General features: G+C 38.2%; 1 protein-coding gene across 1 annotated transcript; it reads right to left on the reverse strand.

Moving 5' to 3' along the window:
* Positions 1–575: 575 nt before the first annotated feature.
* Positions 576–10,888, reverse strand: LOC112043477 (larval cuticle protein LCP-30-like). The gene is made up of 4 exons (XM_052884793.1): positions 10,692–10,888; positions 3,083–3,358; positions 2,235–2,381; positions 576–1,080 (listed from the first exon to the last, which is right to left on the reverse strand). Exons 1-4 carry the CDS (start codon positions 10,886–10,888, stop codon positions 606–608), a joined length of 1,095 nt encoding a protein of 364 aa, XP_052740753.1. The 3' UTR covers positions 576–605.
* Between the last annotated feature and the right edge of the window lie 6,916 nt (positions 10,889–17,804).

Genomic DNA, 17,804 nt, shown 5'->3' on the forward strand with positions numbered 1-17,804 from the left:
AGTAGCCATCTGTAGTCGAAAAAGCTCTTTATGGCTATTGTTTTTACATTACTGTCAAACAGTTTATGGATCCGTAAGTGCCTTTACGATGTAGTTTTGGTCCATTAGTCTTATACATAAAAATTTTTGTGTAGATATAACGAGAAAATGGTTTAGTAACTAATTTACCCTTGCCATTCTTTATAATTTTCATTTATTCCATTTGTTTGTTTTTTTTTTGTGTTATACTCGTATATTTGAACATATTATGCGTAATTTGATTTGCCTGTTTTTAAAATTCGGTTCATTTTCGGTGCAAATCATTATATAATATTATTATTTATAAATGTCATAAATATACTTTAAGTGGGTATATAAATAAAACACTGCAATAAAACTAAACATGTAATAACTTTATAACGCTTATATAAGTAATAACGAGATAAGCTATAAACTCTTCATAAAGTTATAACAACGGGCCATAAGTGCCAATGTAAACTGAGCAATACACCATGTAAAAGCTCGCCGTGTGTTTAATATATAACACGACTATTACATAACGTAATAATTAATATGTAATCTCTAAGATGCATTACTCTGTGCCCATTGGTTCATATTATTAGTATTTACAATAGCCCCTTTACTATATGAGCTCCTTCAGGTATGAATCCGCGTTCATCAGCGGTATAGTCTACTCTGTACAGAACTCCATCGGTGCCGACGTATTCGTAGAATCCTTTAGCTCTCATGCCTTCACGTTCGTTGTCGATCTTTTCGATCCTACCCGCTTCTTCGGCAAGGATCTTGTTCTCTGTCTCGTAGAGGTAGTGGTAACCGTCAGGTGATTGTTCTTTTTCGAAACGAATGATGCCGTATTTGTAGTCGTATGTGTTGACTTTAGGGTCAACTGGGTAGTAGATAGGTGTGGGTTTGACGTAGATTGGTGTGGGTTTGACGTAGATCGGTGTCGAGCTGACGTATTGGGGAGTGCTGGAAATTATAACGACGGGTTCGGGTGTGACGGGTGCAGCGGTGGTCACGGGTGCGGCGGTGGTCACGGGTGCGGCGGTGGTCACGGGTGCTGCGGTGGTCGCTGGTGCGCTGAATAAAATATGTATACTTACATTTTTGTTATAATTAATTGAAAAGTCTAAGCTGAGTTTGTTGTGGACTCTTCACGAACCATCTATGGAACCCTCGTAATTTTAATTTTAAGTTTTCGACTTTACTTATCACCATTAAATAATGACATAACTTGACGTTTCAAAAGTGCTTGTAAACTAAGCCTAATTTAAATAAATGAATAAAATTTACAATTTAAAGGTGGCAAAAACAAAGACTTGGAAAACCGATATTCCTTGGATTCCGAAATGCTATTAAAACAATGATATTGAGGCACACTTCACAAGTTATGTACACTATAGCGAACAAATCAAGTGGTTAAATAACGACAAACTTTTATTTAACATAAAACCATGATATATAAATGATAAAGCTTACAAAATGTCAACTCGAAAATCTTGCTTAAAGCTAAATGGTGTTTTATTTTGCTCAAATTTTGTGCATTTGCAAATTCCCCGCGATAATTCAATAACAATAATTTGATACTCTCTATCTCGCAATAACTCACTAGTACTCACTCACCTACTCTTTCTAACTCACTCTTTCTGTGAGAATTCTAAGAAGCGACTGAGTAACTATTTTAATATTACTTTTAGATCAGTCTACTCTTGGAAGCGCGAATCTAGTGCGCCGTTTTCTATCTATATATAAAAAATCTACCTATAGGCTTCAATCTATCCAGCCCTGTAGCCACGTCGATTCTCTTCGAAAATTAGAAAAATGTATGAGAATGACAGATCTTGATCACGTGACCTGTCGATAGCAAATGTCATTCCTATACATTTTTCTAGTTTTCGAAGCGTTAGCGAACGTAGAAAGAGAATCGACGTGCCACTTGGCTACTGGGGCAGTGTAGACGCCATCTTGTAGGAGGAACCGGTCCCTCTCTCTCAGTCTCTTCACTCACTCTTTCTCACCCCACTTTTTTCATAGTACTTTTAAAGTGTTTTTCAGATAGTTAGACGGTGACAGTTGCCTTATGACGTCCATAATACGTACTATTATCCCGAAAAGCGGCCAACTTTCAAGAGCGAAACGAACTGTCACCTGCACCATGCTAACTGAAAAACACTTTAAGTATGTCACTCTTGGTAGAGCCCCACTACTGCTGTTGGTATTCCATAAATATTTACCTAGGCTCCTTATCACCAGTGTAGGCGCCTCCAGGACCTCCTGGACCACCCTTGTCTGATGAACCGGTGTAGAAACCACCAGCATCACCACGGTCTGAGGATCCAGTGTAAAAGCCTCCAGCGCCGCCACGGTCGCCGCGGTCACCACTACAAAATAGTTTTTTTTTTAAAAAGTTAGCCCTTAACTACAAGCTCACCTGATGGAAGTTGATGAAGAACTTAGAAGTAGGAAGAATATCCATACCCTTTTTGGTTTCTTCCTAATAACGCTAAATCGCTTGGCGGTACGTCTTTGCCGGTAGTGTAACTAGACCAGTTAAGCGTACTACTACCTTTCGGAATGGTTAAGCGGTTTCCATGGATTAGAAGCATTTACAATTATTTTCCCATTTATGGTTAATCTAACCGAAACAGTACCAGAATACCTCTGATTAATTACGTTTGGTCTTATATCGTATACAAATTCACCAACAATAATATATATAACACTCGCATGATATGCGGGCGACATGGGGAAAGACTGGGCGGGTGTGAAATCGTGCGTGCGGGGAAGTGACGTGCATCAGTGGTGGGTTATTCATTCATCGCTATAGGCCCCCCGGCCCGCGCCCAACATCTGGAGTGTTACGAACGAAGTTGCCAAGCTATATACTTTACGTGTAGGGGTGTTACTTCAACAAAAATATTTTACAATATTTTATTTTACGAATTTTTCGGCGTGCATACATAAGCTAAAACACAGCTTTCTAGTGTAAACAGTATCTGAGCTTAGCCGTGGGTAAAGGGTGGTAAAGGAATAAGGGTTGATAAATGGAAAATATTAAAAAAAAAAAACATTGCGAACTTACTTGTAAGCTCCGGAACTGTCAGGGTTGTAACGTCCAGACTGGTCGTATTTGCTGGGGTCGTAACGGCCTGGGTCGTATTTACCCGCGTCGTAGCGACCGGCGTCGTAGCGGCCGGGGTCGTATTTGCCGGGGTCGTAACGACCCGAGTTGTCGACACTAGCGGGCCTTGTAGTGACCCTGTTGTAGTACCGGTACGGGTCGTATCTGGTCGTGGGCCTCAACGTTGTTGGGAAGTATGTTGATCTGCTGAAGCTGAGTGCAAGTGGGGTTGGCTTCCTAAAAACAAATAAGTGTTTAGTTTTGACTTACTGTGTATTTGACCGCCTCTATGGTTCAGTGGTTAATCTATGTGGCTTTGAATCACGAGATCCTGGAATCTAGTCTTAGGTCGGTCTATGAAATACTGAGCTTTTGTTTCTTTTAATTTGATTAGGAATTTATATTAAACCTAACTGCCTGGAGTTTAAATGTTGTGGTATTACAACCCCTTGCTCTTAATCTCTTTCTTGGGTCATTAACATGAATTGATTCGCACATCGCAGTTATGGAACCGTTTTGGGTTAAATTTTTACTTTTTGCCTCAGTAAATAACATAGTTCCCGCAATATTCTTGAAGTACAAAATTTCACAAAAACAGAGTTGGGGGCGTTTGTTAAAAACTGAAAAGACACTATAAAAATATTTAAAAAATAATTATTCTCACGCATATATTTTACCAGCTGACGCCGCGTGGTTTCACCCACGTGGTTCCTGTTCCCGTAGGAATACGGGGATGATATATAGCCTATTTTCTTACTCGATAAATGAACTATCTAAAACTGATGGAATTTTTCAAATCGGACCAGTAGTTCCTGAGATTAGCGCATTCAACCAAACAAACAAACACTTCAGCTTTATAACATTAGTATAGATACTACGCATGATTTAATTGATTCGTACAAGAAAAAGCTTTGTAACTAGGTAAGTAATTGACAAAGACTACTTAAGTATGAGCAAATATTTGGCGTAGCTTCTCAGAGAGAAATGCAATAAGCATTCTTGGCACTCTGCCAACGTGTCTACTTAAGCTTTATATTAGGTTGTTTTTAAATTAGCTACTCATTATTATCAGCCTATTTTAAAGGCCTAATACATGACCAGGCCTCCCTCTTTATAAGAAAGGGGATATGGATGCCCACCGCAGTCCCACCACGCTGACCCAGTGAGGTTTTTGCGAGCTTAGGGTAATGACATCATTAACAACCAATAATCGGCTCACTGTTGTGCACGAGTCTCCTCTCAGATTAAGAGGGATTAAGCTAATAGTCTATCACTGGCCACATGCGGATTGGCAGACTTCGCATATCTGAAATTCTCAGGTATGTTGATTTCCTCACGATGTTTTTCCTTCACCGTTTGAGACATGTGATATTTAATAACTTAAAATGCACATAACTGAAGAGTTAGAGGTGCCCCGGACCGGATTAGAACCTACACCCTCCGTAATCGGAGATAGCGATCATATCCACTGGGCTAACACATATCACGTATCCAAGATCATAACTTGTTATAATAATAAAAATAATAGAGATAAGAAAATCTTAGAATACTAACACGTCATCAGCAGCCAAAGCAACCGCTGCTAGGGCGGCGACCTGGAACAAAAATGTTAAGTTAGGTAAAGTACAGTCACACCAGTATTGTGTGTGTAAGTTCTATATTGCACTAACCAGAAGTAAATTAAATAAAGTTTCTACAACATTACTTTTAAAATTCCATTCTGACTTAAATTTGTTATTTATTTTAAACAAAAAAAAAATATTATTTTTTTTCACAATAGCAAAGGTGTCCAGAGATTCAAAAAAGTTATTGTATATTCGTCGTCGTCGTTATCAACCCATATACGGCTCACTGCTGAGCTCGAGTCTCCTCCCTGAATGAGAGGGGTTAGTCCAATAGTCCACCAAGCTGGCCCAATGCGGATTAGCAGACTTCACACACGCAGAGAATTAAGAAATCTCTGGTGTGCAGGTTGCCTCACGATGTTTTCCTTCACCGTTTGAGACACGTGATATTTAATTTCTTAAAATGCACATAACTGAAAAGTTGGAGGTGCATGCCCCGAACCGAATTCGAACCCACACCCTCCGGAATTGGAGGCAGAATTCATATCCACTGGGCTATCACGGCTCAGTATTGTACATTATAGCACACCAATAAATGTTATTTTAAAGTCGCGTGGGAATCTATAAACTTTTTAAACTTTTTCAAGGAATTCACTTGCTAACTTTTTTCGTTAATAATTTAATTCAATAAAAAATTAAGCGTATAAAAATAAATTAAATACATACCAGCAGAAGAGACCGCATTATGTATATATTTTAATACTTATTCTAATTTAATGACGATAATTCAAGACGCCCACCTATATATATACTGTTCCTCCTCAACTCTACGACTCATCACCTGCTCTCATTTTTCAATATTAGATTATATTAAAAACCAGCGGTTCCCAAACTTAAAGCATTTTTTATCTATGAAATTAGGTCGCACTTGACCACGAACTAACTTGACGGTCAGGATGTGGTCTAAATTGTAATACCTTCAAATTCCTTCAATTTCGTGCCTGGCAAGGCAAGGCAATTTTCCAACCTTACACGCTTTGGTAGGGTATGGAACTCCTTTCCGAAGCCTGTATTTTCTTATTCATACAACCATCAGCAAGCCAATAATTATGTATCTCAGTGTACCACTCAAATAATAAGTCACTAGTTTTTCAACTCTAGTCGTGACTCATTATTTCAGTGGTACACTGAGATACATAATTGGCCCGCTGATGGTTGTATTAATCAGAAAATACAGGCTTCGGAAAGGAATTTCATACCCTACCAACGCGTGTAAGGTTGGAAAATGCAAAACGCTTTGTATTCTTGTTTGGGAGATAACATTAACATGAAAATCATGGTGTCTTACAGGGACTTTAGCAAAAAGCATGATGTAACTTTTAATGTAATTGTCGATAGTGACATTTTGTATGCCTGTGGCCCGTTCCTGACATCAGTCGCAGTAGCGTGTTGCTTGTTGATTGGTCGCAGTCACACTTTATTCGGTGGATATAAACAAAGCATATGAATATGCAAGTGAAGCCTTTGTGGCTGATCATCGGAAGCTTGTATGAGAGAGCGTTATTTTTTTTTTAATAAAATTACATTTTCTATCCAAATCAGTATAATTTTTTATCGAATTTTCATTAATGAATAAAGATTACAAACATAGATATATAATATACTAGCGGACCCGCTCAAGCTTCGCTTTGACTTATTAATTTATTTATTTGCACTTCTTCCCTATCCCTACCTTACACTACCCTACTCCTACCCCTACCCTACCCCTACCCTACCTCTACTCTACCCCTACCCTACCCTACCGCTACCCTATCCCTATACCATAAACCTACCCTACCGCTACCCTATCCCTATACCATAAACCTACCCTACCACTACCCTACCCTACCACTACCCTACCCTACCCCTACCCTACCCCTACCCTTCCCCTACCCTACCCCTGCCCTACCCTACCCCTACCCTACCCCTACCCTACTCCTACCCTACCCCTACCCTACCCCTAAAAAAAAATTACCTATGTCCTTCTCCTGGCTCTAAACTACCTCCCTGCCAATTTTCAGCTAAATCGGTTAAGCCGTTCTTGAGTTACAAGTGGAGTAACTAACACGACTTTCTTTTATATGTATAGAGACAAATTATTAGCAATAAATTAAAATTGCGACTATAATTTGAGATTTAAACTATCCTATCTCTCAAGTTGGATCGAACTGCACATGGTGTGCGAATTTTATTATAATCGGTTAAGTGGTTTAGGAGTCCATTGAGGACAAACATTGTGACACGAGATTTATATATATTAAAATAGAAAGCGGCAGCACAATTCTTATTCTACTCGTATTACGATGATTACAAAGATGAAAAATCTATTTATGAAAATGTTTTCTTAAACACACTAAAATTTTATGAAAAATCGACATGAATATATAACACCGACATCACAAAACCTTCATGCCAAAATCGCATACCGCCAGGTTGTAATTTCCGGACTCCCTCTTTCTAAACTGTAGTTCTTGAGATTTGAAAAACCTCTTTACCGCTTTCAATGCGGTACGAGGTCAAAAAGTCTAGCGGCTTCAAGAGTTACGAGGTCGATCGACCTCGTACACAATTTTAGTACGAGGTCAGTTGACCTCGTAAGTCTAGCGGCTTCAAGAGTTACGGGATCAATGGACCTCGTACAAAGTTTTAGAACGAGGTCAAAAAACCTCGTACAGAAAATTGACGCCGCAGCGAACGTATTAACGCTGCAACTTTAATAGTTTTCTGGCACGTTTCCTTATTCAAAATAAATTCAAAGTAAAATATTTACGATTTCGCAAAGACATGTTTGCTAAATCGCTAAAAATTTAAACCCAGGTTTTGGTCGGATAAAAGATTGGACTATGAATATAAGATTATTGGTTATTCATGATTGGAGTTGGCTTACTTCCAAGAAGTTGTCGGTAACAGCCCAGAATTGGAGAGTTGATGGTGTTACATATATTACCTCGTTAGCCTCGTTAAACTCTAGCACCCTGAGCAATTTAATATATATTCGCATATGAATATTATTGCGAATATAATATATATTCATGTATTATCATAAGTGCTTGCAACAAACGGGCGCTTAGCAGTGGTAGGTTGGTACCTACATGTCTTAAGTTAATAATAGTTTATTACTTTGTAAATTATGTCCTAATTGTTTTTCCTGCCATTATTTTAAATGTTTATAAAGGTGTGTAACCCTGTACAAACAAATGACCATAGCATGTTAGCAATAAGAAATATTTATAAGTCTATTGTTCTAACAACACTGTTACAATATATTATATAATAAAGACATTTAAAAATCAAAATCAATCAATATATATTCGCAATAATATTTGCATTGGAACATGTGAGGATAGACCCCAATAAACCTTTTTACTGTCGGAGCAAAGAGATGTGCACAGCAGTATGTCAAGCTGATACTGACGATGCATAATATCTGTACTATGAATGATATTATAAAGCCTTCCATTTTGAATTACACTTCACGTATTTATATTTTTTTATTTATATAATCATCATCATTAACACCCAACATATGACTCACTGTTGAGCACCAATCTCCTCTGATAAGATCAGATGAGGATGAGAGGGGTTAGGCTACTAGTCCACTACTAGTCCTTTGCTATATTTATATATAGTCAGAATTCATTTATTTCAAGTAGGCTTAGTTTACAAGCAATTTTGGGTTAAGTTGAATTGAACCACCACTTTCTTTAGTATCTATATTAAAACTGTTTATCAACATAATTCAGTATAGTGAAATTTGGCGTAGAGAGGTCCACGTCTAAAAGCTGGGGTGTAAAAGCTTTCTCTATTTTAACTCAAAAAAAATCCCATTATTCTAACAGTAAACCTCTGGAATAATCGTGAAAACTACGCAAAAACTCTTTAACACGTGTTTGAATTGTACCTTTTGTGTAAACAACCAAAAACGGATTTCTCTTGTAAAGCTGTAGCCAGTTTGCATTCGACTCTATGTTTGTTATCTTTGCAAAAAGCTTTAAATATTTTCTTAAAATGTAATAGCATTGTTGCAAATGGTTTTATTTATTACCCGTGATAAATACTTTTAGTGTGCGATAGCGATAGGTTTTATTATTACACTGGCTAAACATCAAACGACCTGAAATATAGAAAACGTTCTTTATTTTTTTAGACCACATCTGTAGATAGAAATTAAAGGAACTGTATTATGTCAGTAAATGTAGGTTAATTCTTGTAATGTATGTGATATTTTACAGTATTTATAGGGAATATAAAAATTGCCCATGAGTTTTGCATTAAAACGAGCCTGTAAAATATGTTTTTATGTAAAGAATGTTTTATTTTTTTTTAACGAATTCGTATAAGACGCTACTCATAATATTATAAAGGATAGTAATCCTTTATAATATTCATCCGATCCGATATATCCAATTTTAGTTTTTAGTTTTAAATTTTTTAACTTCCTCACCTTTTTTCCAAATTTTATTTAATTTTTTTATTATTCAATAATAATTATTGTCATTATCATATATATGATAATGAATAGCCTTTTAAGAAGCATATATCCAGCCAGATATATGCTTCTTTTAAGGGTTTCCCAACACCAAGATCTTGAGTCGCACACATGCAACGGCGTCCTGTAAATCGCTTGATGTCGTTGGTCCACCAACACAGCACTTTCCGGTGTGGAATCGCTATTCTAACACATTTACATATATAATTATTCTTTTTTATATAAATATGAACTCTTTTTCGAATTAAAAGCACTAGATCTCTGCCAACTATTACAAAATTTATAGATAAAATTTAATAGATACATGAAAATGGATTTTTTATTATTTTTAATCAATTATCGCGATCTTTAAATACAATTTAATATATCATTGCTTGTCAGAACGAATAAAGTAGAAATATGATACAAAATACATATTTATTTTTTTCTTTAGCATGTAAATTTTTCGTTAATGACTTCAACTTTGGGAAACTTTAGCAAATAATAGGAACCTCATACAATATGCACTGACCGGATAGCTATACAAGTATAATTGATTAAAATATTCTCCTAGCAAGGACAATATTAAATTATCGAAATGTTAAAACATGGTAATAAGCCACATTACGTTTATTTTGATCTATATTTTAGGATAATTTTTTTATTAATTAATTATAATAAGACAAATGGCTACCACTTATAATGTTTATCCCTGTAATTTTTCACATTATTTAAATACAAACTTAAATCAATATGTAGTTAATGTATTATTACATAAAACAGTTTTTAGACCGATTATAATGTTTTTGTTTGTATATGAGTATAATTTTTTGTATGTAAGTAGGCACAATAGCCCAATGAAGTGTCTCAAACAGTGAAGGAAAACATCGTGGGGAAACCTGCTTTACAGAGAATTTTCTTAATTCTCTGCGTGTGTGAAGTCTGCCAATCCGCATAGGGCCGGCGTGGTGGACTATTGGCCTAACCCCTCATTCTGAGAGAAGACTCGAGCTCAGCAGTGAGCCGAATATGGTTTGATAACGACGAGTAGGCATAAGAGTAGGTCGTAAAGCAGATATTCTTCATTCCTACCTCCATTTTTCAACCGCGATTTTTATTTAAAAAAAATATAGGGCAGATCTTTCGCCGGTCATTACATACCTATATTCTGGCGTACTTATTATCTTCCAGAAATGTGAAACGAAATTGGGCCTGCGGTTGGAGTAGTTCCGATCTTTGCTCTCCAATCACGAGGCACGTGTTTAAACAAAGTTTCGTGCCGGGAAGGCTTCCACCCAGAGCCCTTGGTCTTTTTGTTTAACACTCACGTTTCTACGACTTTCAATTTCATATATTTAAACTAGCTGACGCCTAGCGTACTTTATCAGCGTAGTCCTCGTTCCCGTTATGGCGATAAAATATAGCGTGTGACACAAGTAAGTGTGGTAGAAAAAATTCTAGTGGTAGAAGAATTTCAGAAAGAATCAGTTTATTAGACCCAAAGATGATGGCGCGCAACCGAGGAGCAGCAAGCCGCGGCGTGCGCACGTGCGTGCAAATGCTTGCGTGCATGCGTGCGTCTGCTAGGGCGCGCCCGCACGCGTGCGGTAACGCGTGGTGAAAGGTGCGCAGGATAGGTTGCGCACAGAAACGTAACTCTGTCATTCGTTCATCGAATTTCACTGACACACACATTTCACATATTTTTTCATACCTGGGGCTATATATAAAAAATCCATTGTTAAGGAAAAAACTTCTAAGCAAATGGATTGATTTTGATACGTTTGTTTTTGTTCAAAAGCTATAACAATATCGAGATTGTTCTTAGCTACAGATGAAAATCCAATATGCCGACGGTTTTCTATTAATAGAAATATTTTCAACGTTATCTATAACTATATTATAAAGATTTGATTGTTTGATAGTTAGCTTGTTTGTTTGCATTGAATAGGCTCTGAAACTACTGAAACGATTGAAGCTCAGTTTAACACAGAAGGCAAGTAACACGACATATGATACAGATTTAGACAATCATATCAACAGGAACGTTTTGTGTATACTTTATCGAAGCCCCGACCTTCACCGAACATCTGTTCCAATTTTTTTTATACATTTTTTCATTCGTAAATATTTATAATATTAGCGAACTATACACGAAAACGCCTTTATTACTAGTGTAATTTAGGTTATAATTTGATCTAGTTTGGTCAAAATCATCAGTAGAAACATACGAGGTCCTATTGCCAACAACTTTAACAAACGTTGATGCGATAAGCATTGTGGTAAATTGGAGCACCTGATTCCACCATGACACATGTAGTTTTGATGGCTTGGAGTAAGTTGTTGACTCTTAAAAACCATGTTGAGATTCATAGATAAAGTATGCCAATTCGCGTCTTCAATCAATACAAATAAATAGAATTGAAGTTATATGTTTGTGATTTTCCAATAACTTATTATATCAAGTACTTATTATATGAGTACAAAATAATCAAATTTTAAATATTTGTCTGTTTGTCGGTCTGGGCTAATCCCTGCAACGGCCAAACCGATTTTAACGAAACTTTCACTGGTAAATAGAGGAAGTCATAGAGCTACATAAGTATACGTTTTATTCCCAAAAATTACATGGTTTCCACGGGATTTTTGAGTAATTAAATTTTAAGTGAATGAAGTCGTGGGTGTCCGCTATTCTTTAAAATAAAAATGTAAGATAAAAATCTTAAAAATTAGTGGTATTGACGGTTGCAAGCTTTTGGGGTGTGAGGATAAAGGAAATTATCATCTGAAATGCTCAAGTCCTAAAAAGAGTGAATTGTGACTCAGGTGGCCGGGTGAGGTTCGTCATCATCAGTCTATACCCGACCACTGCTGGACTTGGGCCTTTCCGAGAACCCGCCATCACACACGATCCTCCGCCTTCCTCATCCAGCCCCTTCCACTTCCCATTACGTTCTTAATGTCGTCCAACAAGGTTCGTGACAACCATGAACAGAAACTTGAAAAAGGATCCTTCTATGAGTTTCCTGAGCTATCCAAAAAAAGTTCACCAGAAAGACAACTGAGGAAATTGATATACAATGTGAAGGAAGTGGACAACGCATCTTGAGCGGATTCCAAAAGACTGGAACAGTCCTTTTATTCTTTACAAGTTAGCCCTTGACTACAATCTCACCTGATGATAAGAGCAAATGCAATCTAAGATGGAAGCGGATTAACTTGTTAAAAGGAGGATGATAATCGCTTGGCGGTACGTCTTTGTCGGTAGGGTGGTAACTAGCCACGGCCGAAAGCCTCTTACCAGCCGAAACAGTTGTCTCCGTCTGACCGCCTTTCAATCAGAAGAAGGCACTCGGTGATGATGATGATGATGATACTACGACTATATGTCAATAATACTCAATTTCTCTAACTTACTAGATTTATTATATAGCCGTGATAGCCCAGTGGATATGACCTCTGCCTCCGATTCCGGAGGGCGTAGGTTCGAAACCGGCCCGGGGCATGCACCTGCAACTTTTCAGTTGTGTGCATTTTAAGAAATTAAATATCACGTATCTCAAACGGTGAAGGAAAACATCGTGAGGAAAGCTGCACACAAGAGAATTTTCTTAATTCTCTGCGTATGTGAAGTCTGCCAATCCGCAGTGAGCCAGCGTGGTGGACTATTGGCCTAACCCCTCTCATTCTGAGAGGAGACTCGAGGTCAGCATTGAGTCGAATATGGGTTGATAATGATGATGATTATAATTGAAAAGACCTTCAGCCAATCGTAATCATATTTTTTTTTCGATAAATACTTGAGAAAATTACACAGGTATAGAGTATTAGATGAAAGCATCCACTTGTAATGATAAAAGTGAAATTGGTTATATTTTTATACTTTGAAGATTGGCAATTGCCGAAAAAAGCAAAATTATTATCGGTACGTTAAATGGGTTCTATTTAATAAAGGAAGGGACGATTTTTGTAAACATCCTGACCTCTTACTTTCAATATTATATTTACTTACTTTGTAAATACACTGATTAAATATTAACCAATACGTACTTTCGCAGAGAAAAGTGTCTTCAAGATATTCTATTTTGGGAAGAAGTTTTGACTTTAGTTGTAATAGTTTCAGTATAGCAGAAACGCAATGTTATAGTGATACAGGTGTGGTAATATCAAAACCAACAAATTTTGGATTTATTTATTTTGACTATTTAACAGGTTACCTACGAAACAATGTCAGTCTTCGCTACTGGTACCTACTTTCGCATCTATATAAAATAGGAATTTACTATTTCAGTAAAATAAACTCTTCACTGGCGCCAAACTATTAAGTTATCGAAATTTATGTCAAGAAATTCTTAGCAGAAGCTCGAAGTTGAGGAGTTGGTTTCGATTCACCCCGCTCCGAAGAACACTCGAAGCCGGTCGGTCTCGCGACTCTCAGACAATGATAGTGGGGGGAATAGAGATTCCCCCTTTGTTTTCGTACACACTTGTGCACTGTATCTCGTGTAATAATAGGAATAATAGGAAATCTCGTGTAATAAGAAAGAATTTGGACTGGTATCGCACTCAAATTCACCATCAAAATTATTTGTCGTTCTTTGAGGGGAACGAGGTATACGCAAACATCTAAAATAATAACTCGTATATCCTGTGTACTTACACTACACTTGGTCGCTGACTATGGGCCTTATTAGAATGCTCAATGTCACTCAGCGGGCGATGGAGCGAGCTATGTTTGGAGTTTCTCTGCGTGATCGAATCAGGAATGAAGAGATCTGTAGACGAACCAAAGTCACTGACATAGCTCAGCGAGTCGCGAAGTTGAAGTGGCAATGGGCAGGCCACATAGTTCGAAGAGCCGATGGACGTTGGGGTCCCAAGGTTCTGGAGTTCCTTCCAACACCTTCGGTGATGAGTCCGACCACTCTTACCGTTGAGCTATTGAGGCTATAATCTTTAAAACGGCTGGGCAGATTTTAATGGGAATTTTACTGACAAATAGAGGAGGTTGTTGAGCAGCATATAGGGTACTTTTTATCCCAGAAAAATCCATGGATCCGTGAATAAATGAATTTCACGCGCAAAAAGTAACGAGCGTCCGCTAGTATATCCAAGTTTTATAAAAACTTATAAAATTAACTCTCAATTAAACAGATATAAAATGACCACCTGGGGGCGTATTTATTAACCTTTGGTATATTTGGAATGTTTTTACGGAAGATGACTATCTAATATTATTTAATGCGATGTGATTAACATCGCAGAGTCACACTAATTGAGCTAGTTATGGTGAACCGGTAGCACTTTAGTATGAATTATATCGTGGTTTAAACGAAGATACTTACCATAACTATCTAAACGCCAAGAAAAACTAAGAATATCATATACCTACATAAATATTTATTTATCCAAACACTGACAAAGGCGTTTCTCTTGACAGTTTAATCTGTGTCAGAAGTTAACTATTAAGTTTTTTAAATTTTATATAAATTAAAAGTATGCTAATAGTAAAGCAATTTTGTAAAAGTAACAGGATATCTGCGATCATTACTTTCGGAGCTACAGGGATTTAAAGGTTCATATTTGCGATACCGTCAGATTAATAGACAGATCTCTAAATCGCAGACATGCGACTTGCGACGCTTCAATACCGAGCGTATCAAAGATACAATAGAGAACAATCGAGGCTCGAAAGTGTTCGCGAGAGATCTGTCTATTGGACGAAGACAGTTGACACGTTTGAAGACCGATCAGGGCAATATCATTTCTTCTAAGCCTGAGATCTTGAGTGAGGTCGAGAAGTTCTACGGACAGTTATACACCTCTACCCAAAAGCCTGTTGACAATTTGGCCAAAGATCCTAGAGCCAAATTGACCCGACACTATACCGAACATATCCCGGACGTCAGCCTAGACGAGATTAGTATGGCTCTCAGACAACTTAAGAACAACAAAGCACCAGGTGATGACGGAATCACAGCAGAACTCCTGAAAGCGGGTGGAAAACCGATACTTAAGGTCCTTCAGCGGTTGTTTAATTCCGTCATTCACGAGGGTACAACACCTAATGCGTGGCACAGGAGCGTGGTGGTTCTGTTCTTCAAAAAAGGTGACAATACCTTACTGAAGAATTACAGACCCATCTCGTTGTTGAATCATGTCTACAAGTTGTTCTCGAGAGTCATCACGAATCGTCTCGCCCGTAGGTTTGACGACTTCCAGCCTCCCGAACAAGCCGGTTTCCGAGCAGGCTTTAGTACCATTGACCACATTCATACGCTGCGGCAGGTTATACAGAATACCGAAGAGTATAACCAGCCACTTTGCTTAGCGTTTGTGGACTATGAGAAAGCCTTCGATTCGGTGGAAACTTGGGCTGTGCTGAGGTCTTTGCAGAGATGCCGGATCGACTACAGGTACATTCAAGCGTTGAAGTGTTTGTATGAAAGCGCCACCATGTCAGTCCGTATACAGGATCAGACTACGAGGCCAATCCAACTGCAGCGAGGAGTGCGGCAGGGAGATGTGATCTCCCCAAAGCTATTTACCGCTGCATTGGAAGATGTCTTTAAGCTTCTGGACTGGAACGGATTTGGCATCAACATCAATGGTGAGTACATCACTCAACTACGTTTTGCCGATGATGTAGTCATTATGGCAGAGACTCTGGAGGACCTTAGTACCATGCTCAACGACCTCAGCAGGGTTTCTCAACGTGTGGGCCTAAAAATGAACATGAGCAAGACGAAGATCATGACTAATACTCATGTACCGCTCCACCCAGTTATTGTTGAGGACTCTGCGCTCGAAATTGTAGACGAATATATATACCTAGGACACACAGTCCAGTTAGGTAGGTCCAATTTTGAGAAAGAGGTGAATCGCCGAATCCAGCTCGGCTGGGCAGCGTTCGGGAAACTCCGCGACATCTTTTCGTCCGAAATTCCTCAGTGCTTAAGGACGAAAGTCTTCGATCAGTGCGTGTTGCCAGTGATGACATACGGATCCGAGACTTGGTCGCTGACTATGGGCCTTATTAGAAGGCTCAAAGTCACTTAGCGGGCGATGGAGCGAGCTATGCTTGGAGTTTCTCTGCGTGATCGAATCAGGAATGAGGAGATCCGCAGACGAACCAAAGTCACTGACATAGCTCAGCGAGTCGCGAAGCTGAAGTGGCAATGGGCGGGCCACATAGTTCGAAGAGCCGATGGACGTTGGGGCCCCAAGGTGCTGGAATGGCGACCCCGCACCGGAAAGCGCAGTGTTGGGCGACCCCCCACTAGGTGGACCGAGGATATTAAGCGGGTTGCAGGGAGCCGCTGGATGCTGGCGGCTCGAGATCGTTGTGCTTGGAGGTCCATGCAAGAGGCCTATGTCCAGCAGTGGACGTCTATCGGCTGATAAGGTAAGGTATATTTGCGATACTGCCGCGGATCCCTGAAAAACGCCCACAAAACGGCAGCAATTAATGACGTCGTTGATCATAATGATCGTTAGATTTGTATGGGCGTTAATTAAAATATAGTGCTATCAATTGATATACCCATAATGTTTTTGATGACCTATCCAACGATATCCCACACTGTAAGATAAAGGTGTGAAAAACGAAAACGTGAAAAACCTCCTAAGGTCCTACCCAAAAAAATTATATTTAAAATTTGATTTGACATTTGTAATTTACATACTCATGCTAAATTCATGCTTTCTAATAGTAATACTTAGTCTCTGAGTTAATATGCTGGATATGGCGTTTCCGTGTGGACTACGGAACCCTAAAAATGACGTAACGAAACCTCGACTGGCCACCAGACCACACCTGTACCACAGTAGATATATTACAAGCAGTAGTTGGACTTCATACTAAAGGTCGAAACGCGAGCTATACCTACGCAGCTCGTACGTGGGGTGATCGTGGGGTGAAGACCGTTGCGACTGTGCCGCGGTGACGAACGCAGTGTATTGGATTTTTTAATTATGACGACTAGGAAAAAAGTTATTATTTTTATAAAGTTTGATTAATATTTTGTATTCTAAAGGCATAATTTAATAAATATATATATAAATAAATGCTTAAATGATAAAATTGTGTAAATAGGTAAATGACGTAAACGTTAATATAATATTATTAAATAATTATTTATTATCTTCTTCATTTAGGTTGTTTTCTTTGATTATTATGTAATACATAGATTTAAATCTTATGACATGTATGTTTTGTATACCTGTATTTTAAGGTAATAAAGAAGTTATGTAAAGAAGTTGTTTGAATTTAACAACATTATTGTGTTGCTCATACTTTAATGTATTTGAATAAAAAAAGTAAAGAGCCAGCTGATATCAATATACCTATCCAGATTTTTTTTATTAAACTACTAGCGAACCCGGTCAATCTCAATTTGTTTTTTGTAGTTCCTTCCCTACATGCCAAGTCAGGGTCAATTTTTTATCGTCTATTCTATAGTGTGGGGGTATCGTTATCGGTATTTTTGTACATTACATAAGGGGTTAAAGTGCTAACATAATCTACGGAACCCTACACTGCGCGTGGCCCGACACGCACTTGACCGATTTTTTATTATTTGGTCACCTAGTGTGGTGGTAATAGATAGAT

Source organism: Bicyclus anynana, chromosome 12 (genome assembly GCF_947172395.1).
Source record: "Bicyclus anynana chromosome 12, ilBicAnyn1.1, whole genome shotgun sequence".
Classification (NCBI taxonomy): Eukaryota; Metazoa; Arthropoda; class Insecta; order Lepidoptera; family Nymphalidae; genus Bicyclus; species Bicyclus anynana.